This window comes from Rhineura floridana, chromosome 10 (assembly GCF_030035675.1).
Source record: "Rhineura floridana isolate rRhiFlo1 chromosome 10, rRhiFlo1.hap2, whole genome shotgun sequence".
NCBI lineage: Eukaryota > Metazoa > Chordata > Lepidosauria > Squamata > Rhineuridae > Rhineura > Rhineura floridana.
In genome coordinates, this window is record NC_084489.1 from 24,256,003 (window position 1) to 24,273,923 (window position 17,921).

General features: G+C 43.6%; 1 protein-coding gene and 1 non-coding gene across 2 annotated transcripts in view; both read left to right on the top strand.

Moving 5' to 3' along the window:
- Positions 1 to 13,888, top strand: part of MTURN (maturin, neural progenitor differentiation regulator homolog) — a 28,019-nt gene extending 14,131 nt beyond the window's left edge. Inside the window, exons 2-3 of the mRNA XM_061586194.1 lie at positions 9,622 to 9,744; positions 13,328 to 13,888. Coding sequence (XP_061442178.1) covers positions 9,622 to 9,744; positions 13,328 to 13,438 — 234 coding nt within the window. The 3' untranslated portion in view covers positions 13,439 to 13,888. The remainder of the gene's footprint in view (positions 1 to 9,621; positions 9,745 to 13,327) is intronic.
- Positions 9,875 to 9,993, top strand: LOC133365731 (5S ribosomal RNA). Its single transcript, XR_009758312.1, has one exon. It is a non-coding gene; the product is annotated as a 5S ribosomal RNA (ribosomal RNA).
- Positions 13,889 to 17,921: the final 4,033 nt, after the last annotated feature.

Here is a 17,921-nt window from a genome sequence, read left to right on the forward strand (position 1 = left end):
GTAATGCACCCATTGGCCTAGGGGGGAATAGAGCCCACTGGTGGGTATGGCGCTGTGTGGGGGGTTGAGGAAAGGGGGTCATCCAAACCATTCATTGATGCCCTTTTGGGCTGGCAGGGGGAAGCCTTGGTTGGCAGGCAAAAGAGTCTTTGCCTGAGGGAATGCTAGCACCATGGCTCCTGCCGCCTCATTTGCCATCTTCCTTCAGTCACAAGCCCTCTCAGAATGTCCTGTTTGGTATTGTCTCTTAACCAAGTATTCTCTGCTGTAACACGCTGAGGTGTTCACTTGTCGTTCCTCCTCTTCCTCTGCTGTTCTTCCTCTCCTTTCTAGGTGGTGGCAGCCCCAAAGGTGCGGTGGGCTGTACGATATTAGGCCCAGCTATGGTGATCACTTTTGCACTGAAGCTACACTGGCCCATTGCAACTCCTCCAGTGGCCACATGCAAGGGTCAGCAGGACCTAGAGATGGACAAATCTGTCAGTTTTGGTTTCTTCAGTTTCTAATTTTTCCACTCTTAAGTTCAGTTCTCCACATTCACTCCAGTTTTCCAATTTTTTTTTTTTTAAATTGCGAAAATTCAACAGCATTTTAGTGTAAATTTCTCTTCATATGTACAGGTTCATATGCAGTTTTCCCTCATACAACACATTTTTGTGCGTTAGCTTCATAATTATACATTTTAGGCACATTTTGCCCCAGTATCTGTGTTTTTGGGTGCATTTCAAGGCTGGAGAAATGCATTGAAAAATCCATAGAAATTTGAATTCCAAATGATGGCTGTGTTGTTCCAGAAAGTGCATTTTAGATGGGTTTGCCTTTAAATGCAAACTGAATCAGATTTCCCTCCATTCCTATCGGGACCACACTTCCCTGCACACATGCATGTCCTGCTTCAGGGGATACAGGATGCCAAGAGTCAGAGTCCACTTACAGGGTGGACCAGAGAATGAAGACAGGTTATAGTCCGAGGTCAAGTTTGGGTGGGTCAGCAAGAGACCCAAAGTCCAGTAACAGGCCAAGGTCATACATACAGGGAAGTCAGGTTAATAGGTAGGAAGGCCAGTTGGTCAGGAGGTTGAAGGACAGAAGTTGTTTCAATAACTTTCCTGTCAGACTGAAGGCTTTTCTCCAGGAGCCTTCTGAGCCCTGCCCTAGGCCTAGCTGTTGGATGTCGGAGCTATCTAAGGAGTTGGATCTACTTCTGAGGAAGCAACTCTTCACAAGCAGCCCATTAAGAGTAATGGCTTCCTCAAGAGTCTTGGCTTTCAGACGGGCACTCTGGCAGCTGGCCACTGTGTCGTCCTGCACCTTTATGCATTGGCACTCTCTCATTCTCTGCCTCTGGACCTAGGCTGTCTATCAGAGACTGTAGCAGCTAGGATGCTGTAAGGAACTTGAAGGCCCTGGTTTGGCCTCACTGCTGCATGACCCTACATATTCCTCTGTATAGTTCCCTTTAGAAAGTACCAGCTCCTCTGACAAGGACTCCTCTAACAGGAGCATGATAGCACACTTGCAAACTCACACCACACCCATCCTCTTTTTCTTGTGTGCTTGCACACTCTTACACCTGCAGGCACACATCTCTTCCTCCCACACATACAGGTCCCTTTCCATTGCAGCCTAGCTTATGTAGGACATGGACCAGAGTCTTTAAGGGGTTTTTTCCATCCTCCACAAGGCTTTCTAAGATTGGAAAATTGAAAACGACCCTGCTCCCAGCACTATGCTGGCAGCAGACCCTTTTGACTTCAAAAGACTCCCTGAGATTGGAGAAGGAGATTAGTGATAGAACACTGTGGAGCCATTTTCCCATCGCAGTGCTGGGGTGAGACCCCAGCATTCCATTGGGGCCAATTCTTCCCAATCTTACCTTTCCATGGTACCTGCCCTGCCCCTTGCACAGGATCACTGCTAGGAAGTCCTACCGGTTCTCCTTCCTGTTTCATGATTGGTAAGACTTATAGCAAAGGGACCAAACCAGAGGGAGAAGAGTGACTTTTGCAGAAACGATGAGAGGTGCTCAATTTTGTTAGGGGCTGGTGGATCACTAGTAGTAGTTTGGCAGGCCAGATCTGGCCCACAGTTTGTCATCCTGACATATAATATTAAATCTGACAGCTTTCACTAGAGGAGTATCCATAGCTGGTCTTGTGCAGACCTGCACTGGGCACAGAACACAGTAGGACATTACTGAGTTAAAGTATGCAAAACGCTTTGTCAAAGCACCCTATTTATGCTACGTATCTTGGAGAAGGACCCCAGTGCTAATCCATGAAGTCCCATGACATCTCATTATTTCCTGTTTTACAGAGCCCAGGTTCTATGTGGGTGCAAAGTGGCATCTCAGCTGCAGTCAATATTTATCTTCCTCTACTTTCGCCCAAAAAAGGTTTACCTGTATTACCGTGTGCTAATGATATGGCTTCACTGTCATCAGCTCTGTTAGGCTGAAGACATACATCTCTTGAAAGAAATTGGTTTCTGTTGTACCAAAGGGCACCTGATTATTAATTATGAGAAAACTTTAATTCCTAAGTTTGGGGCATAAGTCACTAAGCCACTAGTAGCTATTGGGTGGTCAGGTAGCAGACTAGGAGTAAGTGTTTAAAATATATTTATAATAAAATCCATAAATTTAATTTCATTGTATGTAGTATGGACTATTGTTATGATTAAGGCACTTTTGGAGGGGTACATTAGAGGCCCTAATCTGCTTCTGAAATAGACAGGCCCAGTGCAATGTGACTCTTCTGACTGCTTTACCATGGTTAGCAAATCAGGTGGTCTGTGGGATCTCATACTTTCCACCTCCTTCCTCCTGTATAATGAATTCCCCTTTTCAGAGCTAAGCATAGTTCATCATTACATAATTTGCAAACCCACTTCTAACCTTGGTGCAAAACTGTGGTTGGATATAACCATGGCTTGCAAAAATGCCATTGCAAATGTTAGCTCCAAAAAATGGGAGGGGAATAATCAAGACTGAAGGGAGAAGGAAGACATGACCCTGCAGGGCACTCTTGACCTTCAAATCATGGTAATCTAGGAGTTGGACCTGGGTGCCATTTATTATGTTTTGTGGTGGTTTTTTTATAGTATTGGGTGAGGTCTTTGATATGATCTTTATGTAATATTCTTTTTGTACTTGTTTGGCCTTTGCTTGAGACATGAAATTGATTTTACTAGTATGTTGTAGCTGATGAACGGAGAGGTTTTAATATTTTTATGTATGTATGTATGTATGTATGAAATTTATATCCTGTCCTTCCTCCCAAAGGAGCCCAAAATAAGGTATTAATAAAAAATAGTTTTCCTTATGAAAAACTGGAAAATGCTTCTTCACTTCAGTAAGATTAAATCTACTTGTCCTCCTCTGGCCCCGTTCCCTGTCTTTACAGGAAGAGAGAGGTAATCTGATTTGTCCTGAATTGAAATATGCAAGGCCAGGAATTATGCCCAGATGCCCTGGCACTGAAATCTGGGGTTCATGCCATGTTACATTTAATATTGAAATTGTTCAACATCAAAATTCTTCAGAACATGGGCTTGAGATTTTTGTCTCAGCTTCCCACATAATTACTTGCTTTCCTTCCTAGAGCCAGTTTATGCAATCGGTAGGATCAAGTGATAAAGCTTTGCCAGTGATAAAGCTTTTTCTAGATTGCACTGCTTCAGGCCAAATGGGGGTCGTACTTGTTGGGAAGGGAGGAATCCCTGAAGAAACAAAAATAGCACATCAGGGAGCTGTGTTCAGCTTATCCATGACACAGTGTTGTTCATGGAGGCAAATCCTCCAAAACTGCCTGAGATGGTGCAGTCCAGAAAAATCTTTACTTCTTTATTCTTCTGGGGATTGCATGAACTGGTCTATAAAGTTGACATGGGCAATACAGAACAGATTTTCTCTAAGAGAGAAGCAGCTATTTATACCTACATGATTTTATGTTTCTATCATTAGTAATCTCCTTACAAAAGTGCTTATATAACAAACCTTTTAGAAATGACTTTGAAATTAATCCTCTTTAGATCTGTCTCCTTTTGGAGGCCAAATGCAACCTCCTTATGGAGGATTTACAACCTTGGTACAGACAGGGCCAATGTTTTCAGCTGCCTTAGGCAAACGTTTAGCATGCTGATATGAAGATGGTAGTTATGGATTGAAGCCACCATCTATTCGAATTTTGAAAATAATGACCAGTTTCATGAATGCCAAAGCCCTTGTTGACATCGCAGCTTACTGCATCTTGGAAAACCTATGATATGTGGTTGAAGTCAAGAGGTGGTGAACCATCTTAATGCATGTGAAGGTACCCCAGCCACACCCTGGATCCCATGCCATCCAAGGGCATAGGGATTCCTGGCTAAAACAAGATTGTACCCTTCTGTTCACCCACCCTACGCTTCTGAGTCCTTCTTGCTGCCACCAGGTGGAAGTTTATTACTCATGCTGCCTTCTACCAAACAGCCCCAAGATCAGCTCAAGTAGTGTGACCTTGACTATAAGTGTGGGTGGTGAATAATTGGAGACCACAAGATTATGAATGAAACAGATAGGAGATTATTTCAGATAAGATGGGTGGTTCTTTTTTTTTTTAAGTATTGCATTAGAATATTTACATATACAGATATTTACAGAAATCCAGCATAACCTACCATGGAGCAAAGGAACAAATAAAACGGGAAATAAATACAATCCTCTTCCCCATCTATACAAATCCCCTAAAGATGCAAAGTTACATTAGGCTTCACCCATTCGTAGGCTCTCCAGCTCAGCTGTATGTGTCTGCCTTCTTAAGATTTCGCCTTGAATCTGCCTTGAAAACAAAAAAACTGACCAGATCTAGCTTTTATGTGCTCTGCAAATCATAGGCTCCAGGAAGTTTGGGGAATTTTAATTCCAAGCTCCACACAGGCTATGTGCCAACCTTGGTATCTTCAGTGAATTTCCCCCTTCCCATTTGAGCGCCAGGGCAGAGCAGGTATAGCAAGTTAACATGTTCATATAATACAAACCACTCCAATTAAAATTCCAAACTGTGCAAGTCCTTCACAATGCACATGAAAGATGCTTTGCAATATGCACCGATCCACTTGAAAATGTCAACTGCTACTGGCTTCACCATATATACCCTCTATGTTAAAAATGGCTGCTTGAATTAACCTCTGCTAGTCTTCAGTAGTTCTGTAAAACCTTTCTCCTTAGATTTCACTAAATGTGAGGGCTGTAGCTCAGTGTTAGAGCACATGCTTTGCCTACAGAAAGCCCCAGATTCAGTTCCTGGTGTCTGCAGTTAAGAGGATCAGGTAGCATGTGACAAGAAGAGACCTTACCTGAGACTGGGAAGAGCCAGTGCCGATTAGGGTAGACAATCCTGGGCTAGACAAACCAATTGTGGTTCCTGATATGGCGCCTTTAAGTCTTTTAACATGCTAAAAGTACCCAGGGAGGTTTGTCTGGCACCCGTCTTGTTACCATTCCAGTGCCAGGCAAATTATTTTTAGTTTTCCTTTTTAAGCCTTACAACTCTTTTAAGCTGTGTTTTGGAGGGTTTTATTGATCATGGTTGGTGATTTGATGCTGCATTGTTCTGTTCTTGTATTGATGAGTCGTTTATTCTGTTTTCAGACTGGTGTCTCCAGGGAAGCTTACAAGGTGGCATGAAAGGTGTGGGGCATAAATCCAAGAAATGCATGCATGCATACATTTTTAATTTCCCACATCTGTGATGCAAATATAAAATTAGAAATTGGCTGGAATATACATTTGATGTAAGAATAGCTGTCTTTCACTTTCTGCTATACATTAACAACATGCACACAACTAGCATGCAAGAGGCTAACGGGCGGAGGCTTTTACTATCATATGTAGAAATGTCCTTATACTTAGGTGAGATTATTCCAGAGAACACAGTCTGAGAATTGCTTTCGTCTATGCTAACGTGGAGAAGCAGGAAGGCTATAGTTCATACAAATAGCAGATGAGATTACTGGACTATACTGCTTCACGCTACTGGTGGCAGAATCACATGGTTGAAAGTTTTCCATACAACAAACCAAAGGCTCTTTCTCCCCCCCCCATCATCTTGTTTTCTGTGTGCAGAAGGAGCACCTCCCCACATACATACCTACATTCTGAAGTGGTACAATCCAGGAGCAGCAGTTTTACCATCTCATCTGCAGTTTATGTGAACTAGGCCTAAGAATGAACATCCACAGAAATTTTTCTAGGGGGAGTGGGCAAAGTAAAATATGGAAATGGGGAGAGCAGGCTAGTTTATCACCCCCCAAAATGAGAAGAATAGTGCCTGTAGATTTTGCTTCATATCTCGGGTTCTTCAGCTAGAAACTTACTCTTTTTAAAAAATGAAAGCGGAGAATCTGGAAGTGATGGGCCTCCATGGGCCTAAGCATGCCCCCACATCAGCGACTCATATCAGAGAACTGGAGATAACTAGGAAAAGAAGAAATTCAAGCTGCTTCTTATTTTTAAAGCTTTTATTTTATTTCAGTAGATAAGATCTATAATGAAAATGGCAATTCCTGATTTTCAGGTCATTGCAGTTGTGTTTCACAAAGAACAGATATTATTCCAAATATGTGTTATCAAAACCTTCTGCATCTGTGTTCCAAGGCAGGTGTGGGGAACCTATGGCCCTCCAGATGTTGTTGAACCATAACATTATCTGTTGATCATCTCTGACCATTGGTCATGCTGGCTGGGATCTGATGGAGTCCAATAGCATCTGGAGGGCCACAGATTCCCCAGCCCTGTTCTAAGGGGACATCATCCAACAGGGACAAACAACAAATCTGAATTCATCTGACGTACCTGGAGCATTTACAAAATGAATCTTCTACTTTTGCCAATATAGTGGTCACTCTATTTTGCCTTTTCTGTTCTCCTTGAAGGGTTCTGTGAGGGGCAAATGGCATTGGATACATATGACATACTTTACTTCTATTTCGAAGGGGGGCAATTTTTTTCATAAACATTAATTACATTTTTTCTTCAACCTTCCTCCAAATGGGGCACATGCCTCCCACCTTCTCCTGTTTTATCTTTACAGCAACCCTGTGAAGTAAGTTAGGCTGAGAGACAGTGATTGGCTCAAGGTCACCCAGAAAGCTTAATGGATGAGTGGGGATTTGAACTCTGATCTGCAGAGTCCTAGTCCAGCACCTATCCATGTTGGCTCTGCTTTATCCCTCTGAATCTTGAATCCTTACCAACAAGTTACTTTGTAACCTAATTAAGTGTTTCCTCTAATTAACATCCTGCTTCTTTGCTCAGAATGACTGTAGATGTGGCTAGATCAATAGTGTAGCCGTGTGTTGTTCCAGACACATTGGATATTAGATATATCTGAACTGTAGAGTTCCATAGGGAATAAAAGTGTGTGTGTGTGTGTGTGTGTGGTAGCTGAATGGTATACTATGCCTTGTAAGGCGAGTAAAAATTCAAGCATGTATAATCCAAAGCACTGGAGCTGTCATGGAGGTTCTGGGGTGGGGTGGGTGGGGAATTGCTGTCTGTTCACATCTTAATCATCGTCCAGTGCAACCTGCAAATTTTGGGGATCCTAAGTGAGTCCCCCTCTGCCTCACCACTACCCATTTGCTTGCCCTTTTTGTCAGGGCCCAATTGATATAACAAGTGGTGTCCCTCAACCTTGGGTCCCCAAATGTTGAACTACAGCTCCCCTCATCGCCAGTGGCCTGAGAGGATGCAGTCATAGTCCAACACCATCTGGGGACCCAAGGTTGAAGGACACTGAGTTAGAGGGAGAGGCAAGCAGAGGCTTCTGCTCTTCAGTCGCTTGTTCCCAGAGGTCAAGTGAGCGGTCAGTGAGAGCAAGGAGCAGCAGCAGGAGGGCTCCAGGGCTTGGCAGTGGATTCCCTTTTGTGGGGTGAGGCTTCAGCAAGTGCCCATCAGAGCCAGCCTCTGCCACCCACCCTGGTCTCTCCCCATCCACCCTCACACATGCACTGTGTTGCTCATCCGCAGATCTGATTATCACATTGGAGGGAATGTGGACAACAGGACTGAGGCTGGAGCTTCTGCACTGCACTGCATAGGGGAAGTATGTACAAATTCACCCCAGAAGTGCAAAAAACCACAACCTGAACACTTTTTGGTGTGCTCTGTAATGTATGAGGAGAGAACAGAAGCAAGTTTACCGTCTGCTTTGCTGAAAGACAAGGTCTATTGGGCCTTCCTTTCTTTGTCTGTCGCATGGCAGCAGCCCCTCCCATCAGGCTATAGCAGAGACAGAGAAGGGAAGCGGGGGGGGCACTCCATTAGCTGTGCTAAGAGACCACCAACTTTGGGCTCCTCCTCTCCTTGAACTACTTCCATTCCAGCTGGTCACGATGGGCTTCTCCAGACGACTTGTTAATTCAGCATTCATCCTGATTTTGCTTGTAGAACACTTACACGGTGGTTGGGCCATGTCTGGTCCTTACTGACATTTTGATCAATTTGTGGGGAGGCTATACAACAGTGAGCAGGCCATCCTTATTTGATTGTGGTGCATTTGCACATCTTCCCCTAATTGTTCGTTCAACCCACAATTTTCAGTGCCTTTTCCTGTCAGTTTCCAAACCGCAAAAAGTCCAGCTGTTGTTTCTTTAAGTAAAGGTAGGCCTAGAGATGTGAAGCCCTGGGGGAAAAAACAGAAAAATGGGGGGGGATGTTTCCCCAAAAAAAGTTTTCAATTTTTTTTTCTGGGCCTACACATCTCTAGCTAGGACAGAAGTTGGGAACTTGAACCAGCCAGACGGCCGCATCCTTTTCTCCCTTCTTCCTCACAGGCCAAATCTGACATGTGGGTGGTCAATCACGTGATGTCGTAGCAACATACAGGGCTTGACACTGTTCATCTGTAGACTTGAAGTCACTGCCTATCATCCAACAGGCAATGACTTCAAGCCTGCATTCTGCAGGGTTTGGCTGCATGATTGAGTTCTCCATGGGGAACTCAGTCATGGAGCTGATGCAGCTGCACCTCTACCTACCCCACACCTGATGTCACATATGACATCAGGTGTGGGTCAGGTGGGTGTGGTCTGGGGAAAATTGCCTTGTGGGCCAAATTAGGACCTGTGCTAGGCAGGACTGGAGGTTCAGCATCCGTGCACTAAGGTGAGAAGAGTGTTTTAGTTCACTTTAAATGCACAAACCTTAAGTGCCAGTATGCACTTGAATCCCTCCCCGCAAATACTGACAGTCTGGAGACCCTATAACAACTCTGTAACTATGATCTAGTGCTTGAGCTTCCTTTTTTCCCTCCACCTTCTCCGTCACTTTTCCCTTTGTGTCATCCCTTTTTAGATTGTGAGCCTAAGGGCAAGAGACCATCTTATTATTGCTAGAGCCCTGAGTCTACGGCAGAGATAGGACGTGTGCAACTACACAGCCTCCACACAGCAGAGAGTTAAGATGGGGGGCTCCACTGAGTTAAGGCCTCTGGGTTTTAACCTGTTCCTCCCCACAGGTTTCTAGAGATACAACTCCAGAATCTCTCCCTATCCTCCCCCTTTCAGGGTTTTTCAAAAACACCCACTGCATGCATGCACGATTAACCTTGATTTTGTTGCGTCTTGACTTTTTTTTAGCATGTCTGGAGTGAAAGCGAGGACTGCTTGCCCTTCCTGCAGTTGGCGCAGGACTACATCTCTTCCTGTGGTAAAAAGACGCTGCATGAAATACTGGAAAAAGTCTTCAAATCATTCAGACCTGTAGGTGCTTGTTTTGCTTTGGCTTAATTGTGTTAGTAGTTTGGTTTGTGACACTCCAGATGGCAAATGCAACACTCCTCTGTATTCATTTCCTATAGTTTCTCTTGAAACGTGTGTAACTAGATGTTTAGCCTACAGCCATACTACCCTGAACATGCCTGATCTCGTCTGATCTCAGAAGCTAAGCAGGGTCAGGCCTGGTTAGTACCTGGATGGAAGACCGCCTGGGAATACCAGGTGCTGTAGGCTTAGAGGAAGGCAATGGTGAACCACCTCTGAATACCTCTTACCATGAAAACCCTATGAATATATCCAAAAAAAGATTCATAGGGTCACCATAAGTCATAATCGACTTGAAGGCACATAACAACAAACAACAACTAGATGTTTATTTTGAACAGCCTCACTTTATTTTTCCACTTTTCTAGTTCTCCCATTTTCCAAACAGAATCCCATTTGGGACAGGAAGCAAACCAAAAGGCTTCCCCTGCCTATCTGAGAAATGATATCTGTGTGTATGTTTTTAATTTTGAAATGCTATAGAGAACTATAAAGCAGTTGGCCATGCCTGTGGACTCTGTTGTAGAGTTTATTTCCTGGCACCTCTGCTGTGACATTTCACAATATACTGAGGTATATTCTCTTCCCATGCAAACAGAAAAACGTTGCATGTTACACTGCAGAAGACGCAGGTTAGCTGTTTCTCTGTCACAGGGAAGAGGAGCCTGTTGGAATCCAGCTCCCATCATCCCCGAACTTCAGCCATGCTGGCTGAGGCTACTGGGACTTGGAGCCCAACATCTGGAGGGTCACAAGTTCCCCATCCTTGCTATAACCTGTGCTGTTCCTAGTAATGATAAAACCAGGAAGATCATACTGGCAGGGATGACAACTGTAGTTACTTTTCATAGTGGCTTCCTCTCCAGAAGCGCACAGCCATAGAAAGGAATTCTGTTGTCAGACCCTGTCATGTGACCTGTCATATGATCTCTTTTTAACATTACTGGAGTGATATGAGGTGGAAGCATGGAGGGAGCAACAATCACACTAGTCCTGAATCATAGGGATGGCCAACATGGTTGGTTGCCCTCCAGATGCTGCTGACTGTTGGCCATGCTGGCTGGAATAGATGGCAGCTGGAGTCCCTCACTATCTGTACCATATTGGTAACGCAAGAACTGGCCCCAAATCTGCATCTCTCAGGAATGGTTTAACTCTAGGTAATCCTGATATTTTAGGGGTTGGGTTAGATGACCCACAGACACTGTAGGAGTTGGATTATATCATCTAGGATCATTTCTAACCTGATGATTGAATGACTCTGATCACAGTTCTAAGAACACTTATTTGGAGGTAAATTCTGTAGATGTTGATGGGCAGCGGTGCCATTTAAGGAGAGCAAGGGAGCATTGCCCTTGCATCCCCTTTTTATCCTGCTTTGAATACAGCCTTGTATTTAACAGCTTGTCTGGTAGCTACAGGCAACCAGAAATTCTTTGCAAGTAAGTGCAGGCGGATGAATGGGCTGAAGGAAGAGGAGAAGGAGTGGATTTCTCTCCCTCCTGTCCCTATCTGCTTGGTTTTCTCGCTGCCTGTGAAGGAAGAGAAGCCCATCTCTCAGTTCCACTCATCCTCCTTTGGTAGAAGACTTTTTTTAAACTACCTGCTCAAAGGCTAGTACCTGTACCTTGCTGTGCACAGAAGAGGGGGCTTACACACTTCTGCAGCCAGCATGGCAACCAGAAGCGGCTCCCCAGGAAGGTCTTCTAGATTCCTGGCAGGTGGGTCACTTTCCCTTACCGAGAGGGAGAAGGGCAAAGCAGTGGGGGAGGTTAGCACAGCACAGTGCTAATGCACCAGTGGAGGCAATCTGGTGCTCCTGCCGGTACGTTTACACTACGCCAATCTACTTGTCCCTCCCCTCTCCATCCTGGCAAGCCACAGCAATGCACCTGCCAGGTAGCTAGCGTAGCAGCTCTGCCCTATTCGGTGAGCTGCTTCTACTAGAAAGACCGCCTGGAAACTTGCCAGCTAGTAACAACACAAACTAAGGCACCAGAGTTATATGTGAAACTAAATCACCAATGTTAACAAGCACACAACTGGAGAAATATTATATGCACAAATGTATAATTTATGAGGAACAATAAACAAATGCTGAATTAATATTTAGAAAAGGCTGATGAAATACACAAACAAAAATTAAAATATGCTGCATACAATTGTGTGAACACCACATTATTGATAGACGCTTTATACAGAGATGTGAACGTGGATCTTGTTGTGAATGTAAATCTTTACAGGATCCTGGTATAATCCTCTTTCGCAGCTCGTGCTTCTTCAGCAATAAAACATCTTTATAATACAATTTCAATAACTGTAAAGAGGTAATATATGCCCCATATGAAGTTACATGTTTCCAATACAAACATGCTTTACAACATTAATATAAATACTTGAATATATTATCTCTTTATGATTATTGAGATTGTATTATAAAGATGTTTTATTGCTGAAGAAGTGTGTGTGTATAGGCAGACAGTACAATACTAGCCCAATACTGCCAATGGTTCCCCGGGTGCTCAGGGCCCGGCCTGGTATCGAACAGAGCAATCCAAACCACAGGAAGCCAGCATAATATACGCTGGGGTCAGTTATGCCGATGTAACGTACCCCTGTTCCAAACTCTTGAGTGGGGCTGCTGGCAGCTGAGTTGACCTGAGCCTGGCAGATGGAAAACAAGGCTTTAAAATAGAGTCTGACTTTCACCACAGTTTTTGCCAGTGTAACTCCTGCTGGGTTTCTAGGTCATGTGACCGAGCTAAACAGAGTTTGGAATAGGGGTAAGTCTCCCCCTTCCTGTCCCAGAAAACCCCTTTTTTGGGACTTACCCAGCCTTGGATCAGCCAAAATGGAGGACTTATGCCAGCGTATCTCTGGCTGAGCCGGAGTCACAGACTTCAATCATTGTATCCCTGGCTGAGCCCAGGAATCAGCCAGAGATCTCCCTATTCCATACTCCTCTCATCCTCCCCATCTAGTATAACACATGACTTTTTGGGGGGAAGGATTGTAGCTCAGTGGTAGAGCATCTGCTTTGCATGCAGACGGTCCCAGGTTCAATCCCCAGCATCTTCAAGTAGGGCTAGGGGAAAATCCTGTCTGCCATCAGTGTAGACTATACTGAGTTAGATGGACCAATGGTCTGACTCGGTAAAAGGCAGCTTCTTGTGTTCCTATTATAAACATCAAAGATTTATGGAAGCTAAATGGAACAGAGGTGCTTACAAACTGAAATATCCTATGGATGCATACTCACGCAGGTATCGGGAACTGGCTGCATCTCCTTGACAAGGAGATCTTAGGAGCAAACCCAGGTCAACAGCTGCTTGATGTGAGAATCAGTCCTCAGTGGCTACAAGCCACTGAGCTACAGTCCTTCCCCTGATTTTAAATGGATTTGTGGGGTGCTACCAATAAACACTCCCTAAGCTTGGTCATGAACTTAGAAGGTCAGTGATATTGCCTAGTTTTTTGCCCTTTTATGTTATGCTGACAGTTTTATTTTCTTCTCTATAAATAGCTATTGGGGCTTCCAGACGTAGATGATGATGCATTTGAAGAATATAATGCGGATGTGGAAGAAGAAGAGGCAGAAGCCGATCACCAGCAAATGGGTGTCAGTCAGCAGTAATTTTCAGAGGAATTAAAATATATTTTATCCTACCAGGTGGGGTTGTTATGCTTCTGCATTAGCATTTATGAATGACGCATCACACTGGAAAATCTGACTCCCAAATCCAAAGTTTAAAGAAAACAACAATATTTTTCAAAGTCTGTGATGAGCTTTGCTAAGAAGTAGCCTGAATTTAACTCCTGCTTCAGTGAGGTTTCTATGGCGTTGTCTTGGTAGCATTCTGCCATTGTTAACTTAGAATTAGTTTGGTTTTTTTTCTTCTTGCTGACTTGTCTTTTTTGGTTGTTTTTAATTATTATCATTTTTTGTTTGTTTGTATAGGAGAATTAACATTTCACTGACCTGAATGTGATTTGAATGTAGGAACTATTTGGTTGGTGTGTTAAGTACTTGCGTGACCTTACTGAGGACCATCCATGCAGAGAATAAACGCAATCTGCACTTTCAGTTTTAGATCTCTCTCTTTTTTAAAACAAAACAAAACTAGATTACTAGGTAATGAACCAACTGATTAGTGTGCAAAGAGCACAACTGAGCTTTTCAGCATTTCTGAATCCCCTTGTTTTCAGTGGAAAAGGTTTAAACAGGCACTTAACTTTTTGACTGTGATGTCAATGAGGACCGGTGCAGGTATACCACTAGTGTTCAGATACATAGTAAGCATTCCCTCCCCTCCTCTCTTTTCTTTCCTGCATGGATACCACCCTCTTTTCTTTAGTTTGGTTTAACACTCATGTAGTAAGAACATAAGAGCCCTGCTGGATCAGGCCAATGGCCCATCTAGTCCAGCATCCTGTTCTCACAGGGGTGAACCAGAGGCCTGTGGGAAGCCTGTAAACAAGACCTAAGCACAAGAGCACTGTCCCCTCCTGCAGTTTCCAGCAACTGGTATATCACAGCATACTGCCTCCGACCATGGAGTGTTATATCTGCCCACATGTGGTTTATCTTTAAATCAGGTTTAGAAACTGGCTTGCCAACCCTGGTTAAAATTTACCCTGATTACCATTTGTCATGGTTAGTACTAGTCCATGCAAAAAGCTGCATCATAGTTAAGACTAACCCAGGAAGGGAGCAAATAATTTGCAAAGGAAGAATGAACGATGAGCACCCTCCCCTTCCCCTAGCCATAAACAGAAGACTGGGAATGTTGAGTCTGCACTGGGCTAGAAACTCAGAAGTGCTTAAATTCAGCTCCATCATGCCCCCAAATACCTGCAACTTTAAAAGGCAAAAGAACCTCTGAAGGTTGAACCAAAAAAATTGGAATAGGTGGGAATTTCCTGCAGAACATTTCAGTATTGATCAAATAATCCAATGACAAGTCCTAAGTGCTCAAAGCACTTTATTTACAGATGCTGGTCAGAACAGAGATTTCTGGTGTGTTTCTAATATTATGGTTTTGCACCTTACAATTTTGCTATCGGCAGTTGCTGGGCCAAATATTATTTATTTATTTATTTATTTAATTTAATTTAATTTATATACCACCCTAAGCCCGAAGGCTCTCTGGGCGGTGTACAAAAAGATAAAAACAAGCAATGTATAAATACAATAAATACAATAAATCAAAAAACAAAACAAACAAATAATAAAGAAACCAAACAACATCCAGGATACAAAATAATAATATTGCAAAAAATATTGCTTCAACAAAAAAGCAAAATAGATTAAAAATCCAGGCTTTTTCCTTATCTGGATATGTTGGCACAAATCCACATTGATTAGTACAAGAGGTCAGCAGTGAGAGGACTAGCCATAGTCATTTGCCTGCATGGGCAACGGTTACTAGTTTTGCATGTGAGATAGCTATAGTATGATGAACAAAGTATATTCATATATTCTTTTAAAAATATGCTTCTCCTTCCTAAAAATCTAATTTCTTCTTCAGTCTTTTTAATCACATGTGCAATGATCATTGATATGTTGACGCATCCATGTTTACTTTGAAAGCAACATCCACACTATACATTTAAAGCAGTATCATACCACTTTAAACAGTCATGGCTTCCCCTAAAGAATCCTGGGAACAAGAGTTTGTGAAGGGTGATGAGAGTTGTTAGGAGACCCCTCGCAGAACTACAATTCCCAGAGTTCCCTGGGATGAGGGTTAAACCACTCTGGGAATTGTAGCTCTGTGAGGGGAATAGGGGACTTATAACTCACAGCATCCTTAACAAATTAGTTCCCAGGATTCTTTGAAGGAAGCCATGACTGTTTAAAGTGGCATCATAGTGCTTTAAATACATGGTGTGGATGTAACCAAAGTCACAAAAGTTAAAAAGAGCATCTGTACATTTTCTTAAATTTTCTTTCTAGTATTCTGCACTGCCCCTTTACCATGTGCAAAATGTCTGTTGCATGCTGTCTATTCAGAACAGTGGCTTGTTATACTTGGGTGAGTTCACACTTGGACGTTCTTCACTTGATAACTGCATTTATCTTTTGGGTAGAAGTGCATCGTTATCATTCTGTAATCAGCCACCACAGGTCACCATCAAATCGCTAGAGGCAATTGCCCACAATTGGGAGCCAAACGGTGAGATAACAAACCCATCATGAGATGGCTGTCACATAAAATAGCTTCTTGAGGTCACTCTGCTTTTAGAGCAGTGGCCTGGGGGCCATTTGCCACACAACCTCATCCTTTCACATGTGGTGAGGCTCTACAATCATGTTGGTATCTAATAAACAAAATGCTCTGACAAAGTTGCCAGCTAAACTAAATCCTTTTATCCCTCTTAGGCCAGTCACTCCATTCCAGCCTCCATCCCCTTCCCGAAGCGTGGAGAGCTCTTAAAGGGGTAGTCCTGGCCTGAAGCCTCTACATTGCTGGCAATTGCTCACGTGCCATTGAGAGCCATGTCCCTTTGCCTTAGTGGTCTGGGTTTCTCCAGATCAGATTGCAGGTAGGAGCTTCAGGTGCGACCTTGAGCTCCAACAGCCAAAACAGAGCTCTGGATCAAGGAGATTGTGTTAATTTTCATGTGATCCAGCAAGCTCTATGCACAGTTGTATTTCATTGCTGGTCAAAGAGAGCCAAAATCCACAACACAAGCCTTTAACGAAGAATGCCAAATATAGTTCCATGTGAACCTCTGTGTGAAGGATTTACCTTTTGTGCCGGTCCGTTGCTAATGTTCCTTTATAGATATGATTTGTTATGGTTTCCCCTTGTCGTCGTCCCCCGCCACCATTCTGACATATCCCCTACAGCAGCAGAGATGGGGTAGGGGAAAAGAGGGGGGTACTGTTGCCCAGAATTCCTGCCTCAGCTGGCTCTTATGAAAAGGCTGATAGTACTGACTTCCTAGAATTGAAATACTTCAGAGAGGGTATGAAGTAGCAGTAATTGGATGCTCTGCCACGAGTTATCATTTCTTTTGTATCCCTTTAGAGTCTAGAATGAGGTGTGCGTAAACACTCCAGCGCTACAAGAACTGCTATTTTGAGAATGCCATGCTCAGCAGGTGCGAGGCTCAGCATGCAGTCTTCTTCAGTTTTGACTAAGGGCTGGTTCGTACAGTGCTCTCCCCCGACATGGGAGCAGCAGTGAGCCATCTTTGGCCACGTGCACGCTCAGAATTGCACAATGGAATGTTTGAATCAAAGAGCTGGAGGGGGCCTTGTAAGCCATCGAATCCAACCCTCTGCTCAGGGCAGGAAATGCAGAACCTTGAGTATCCCAGCTGTTCAGCCTCTGTTTAAAGACCTCCATCACCCTTTGGGCTTCCTTATCAAACTGCTCTTACCGCTAAGATTTCATTCCTAAGGTTCAACCAAAATCGATCCTCCTGTAACTTGAGCCATTAGGTTTAGTCCTGCCCTCTGCATCTAATGGGTTAAGTTACAGAAGGGTAGTTACACCAACTTCGATGGCTTTAAAAAAGGATTAGACAAATTCACAGAAGATAAGGCTATCAGTGGCTAGTAGCCGCAATGGCTATGCTCTGCGTCCATAGGTGGAGGCAATATGTTTCCAAATGCCAGTTGCTGGAAACTGCAGGAGGGGAGAGTGCTCTTGTGCTCAGGTCCTGCTTGCGGATTTCCCATGGGCAACTGGTTGGCCACTGTGAGAACAGGATGCTGAACTAGATAAGCTCGTCTTATGTTAAGGGTCAATGTCGGTTAACGGTGAGATATGCATATCATTGGGAATTCCAAAACTGAGCTATACAGTTGAAGGACATAACACACACACACACACAAGCATCCTTGTACCCCTCACAGAGGTACAATTCTCAGCACCTTTAACAAGCAAAAGGATTATTTGGGGGAAGTAATGTCCTTTAAATCAGAGCTTGGAAAAGTTACTTTTTTTGAACTACAATTTCCATCAGCCCCAGCCAGCATGGCCACTGGATTGGGCTGATGGGAGTTATAGTTCAAAAAAGTAACTTTTCCAAGCTCTGCTTTAAATGTATGGTGTGGACACAGCCTGAGACATTTTGCTGTGTGACGTGGAGCCCAAATGATGTCC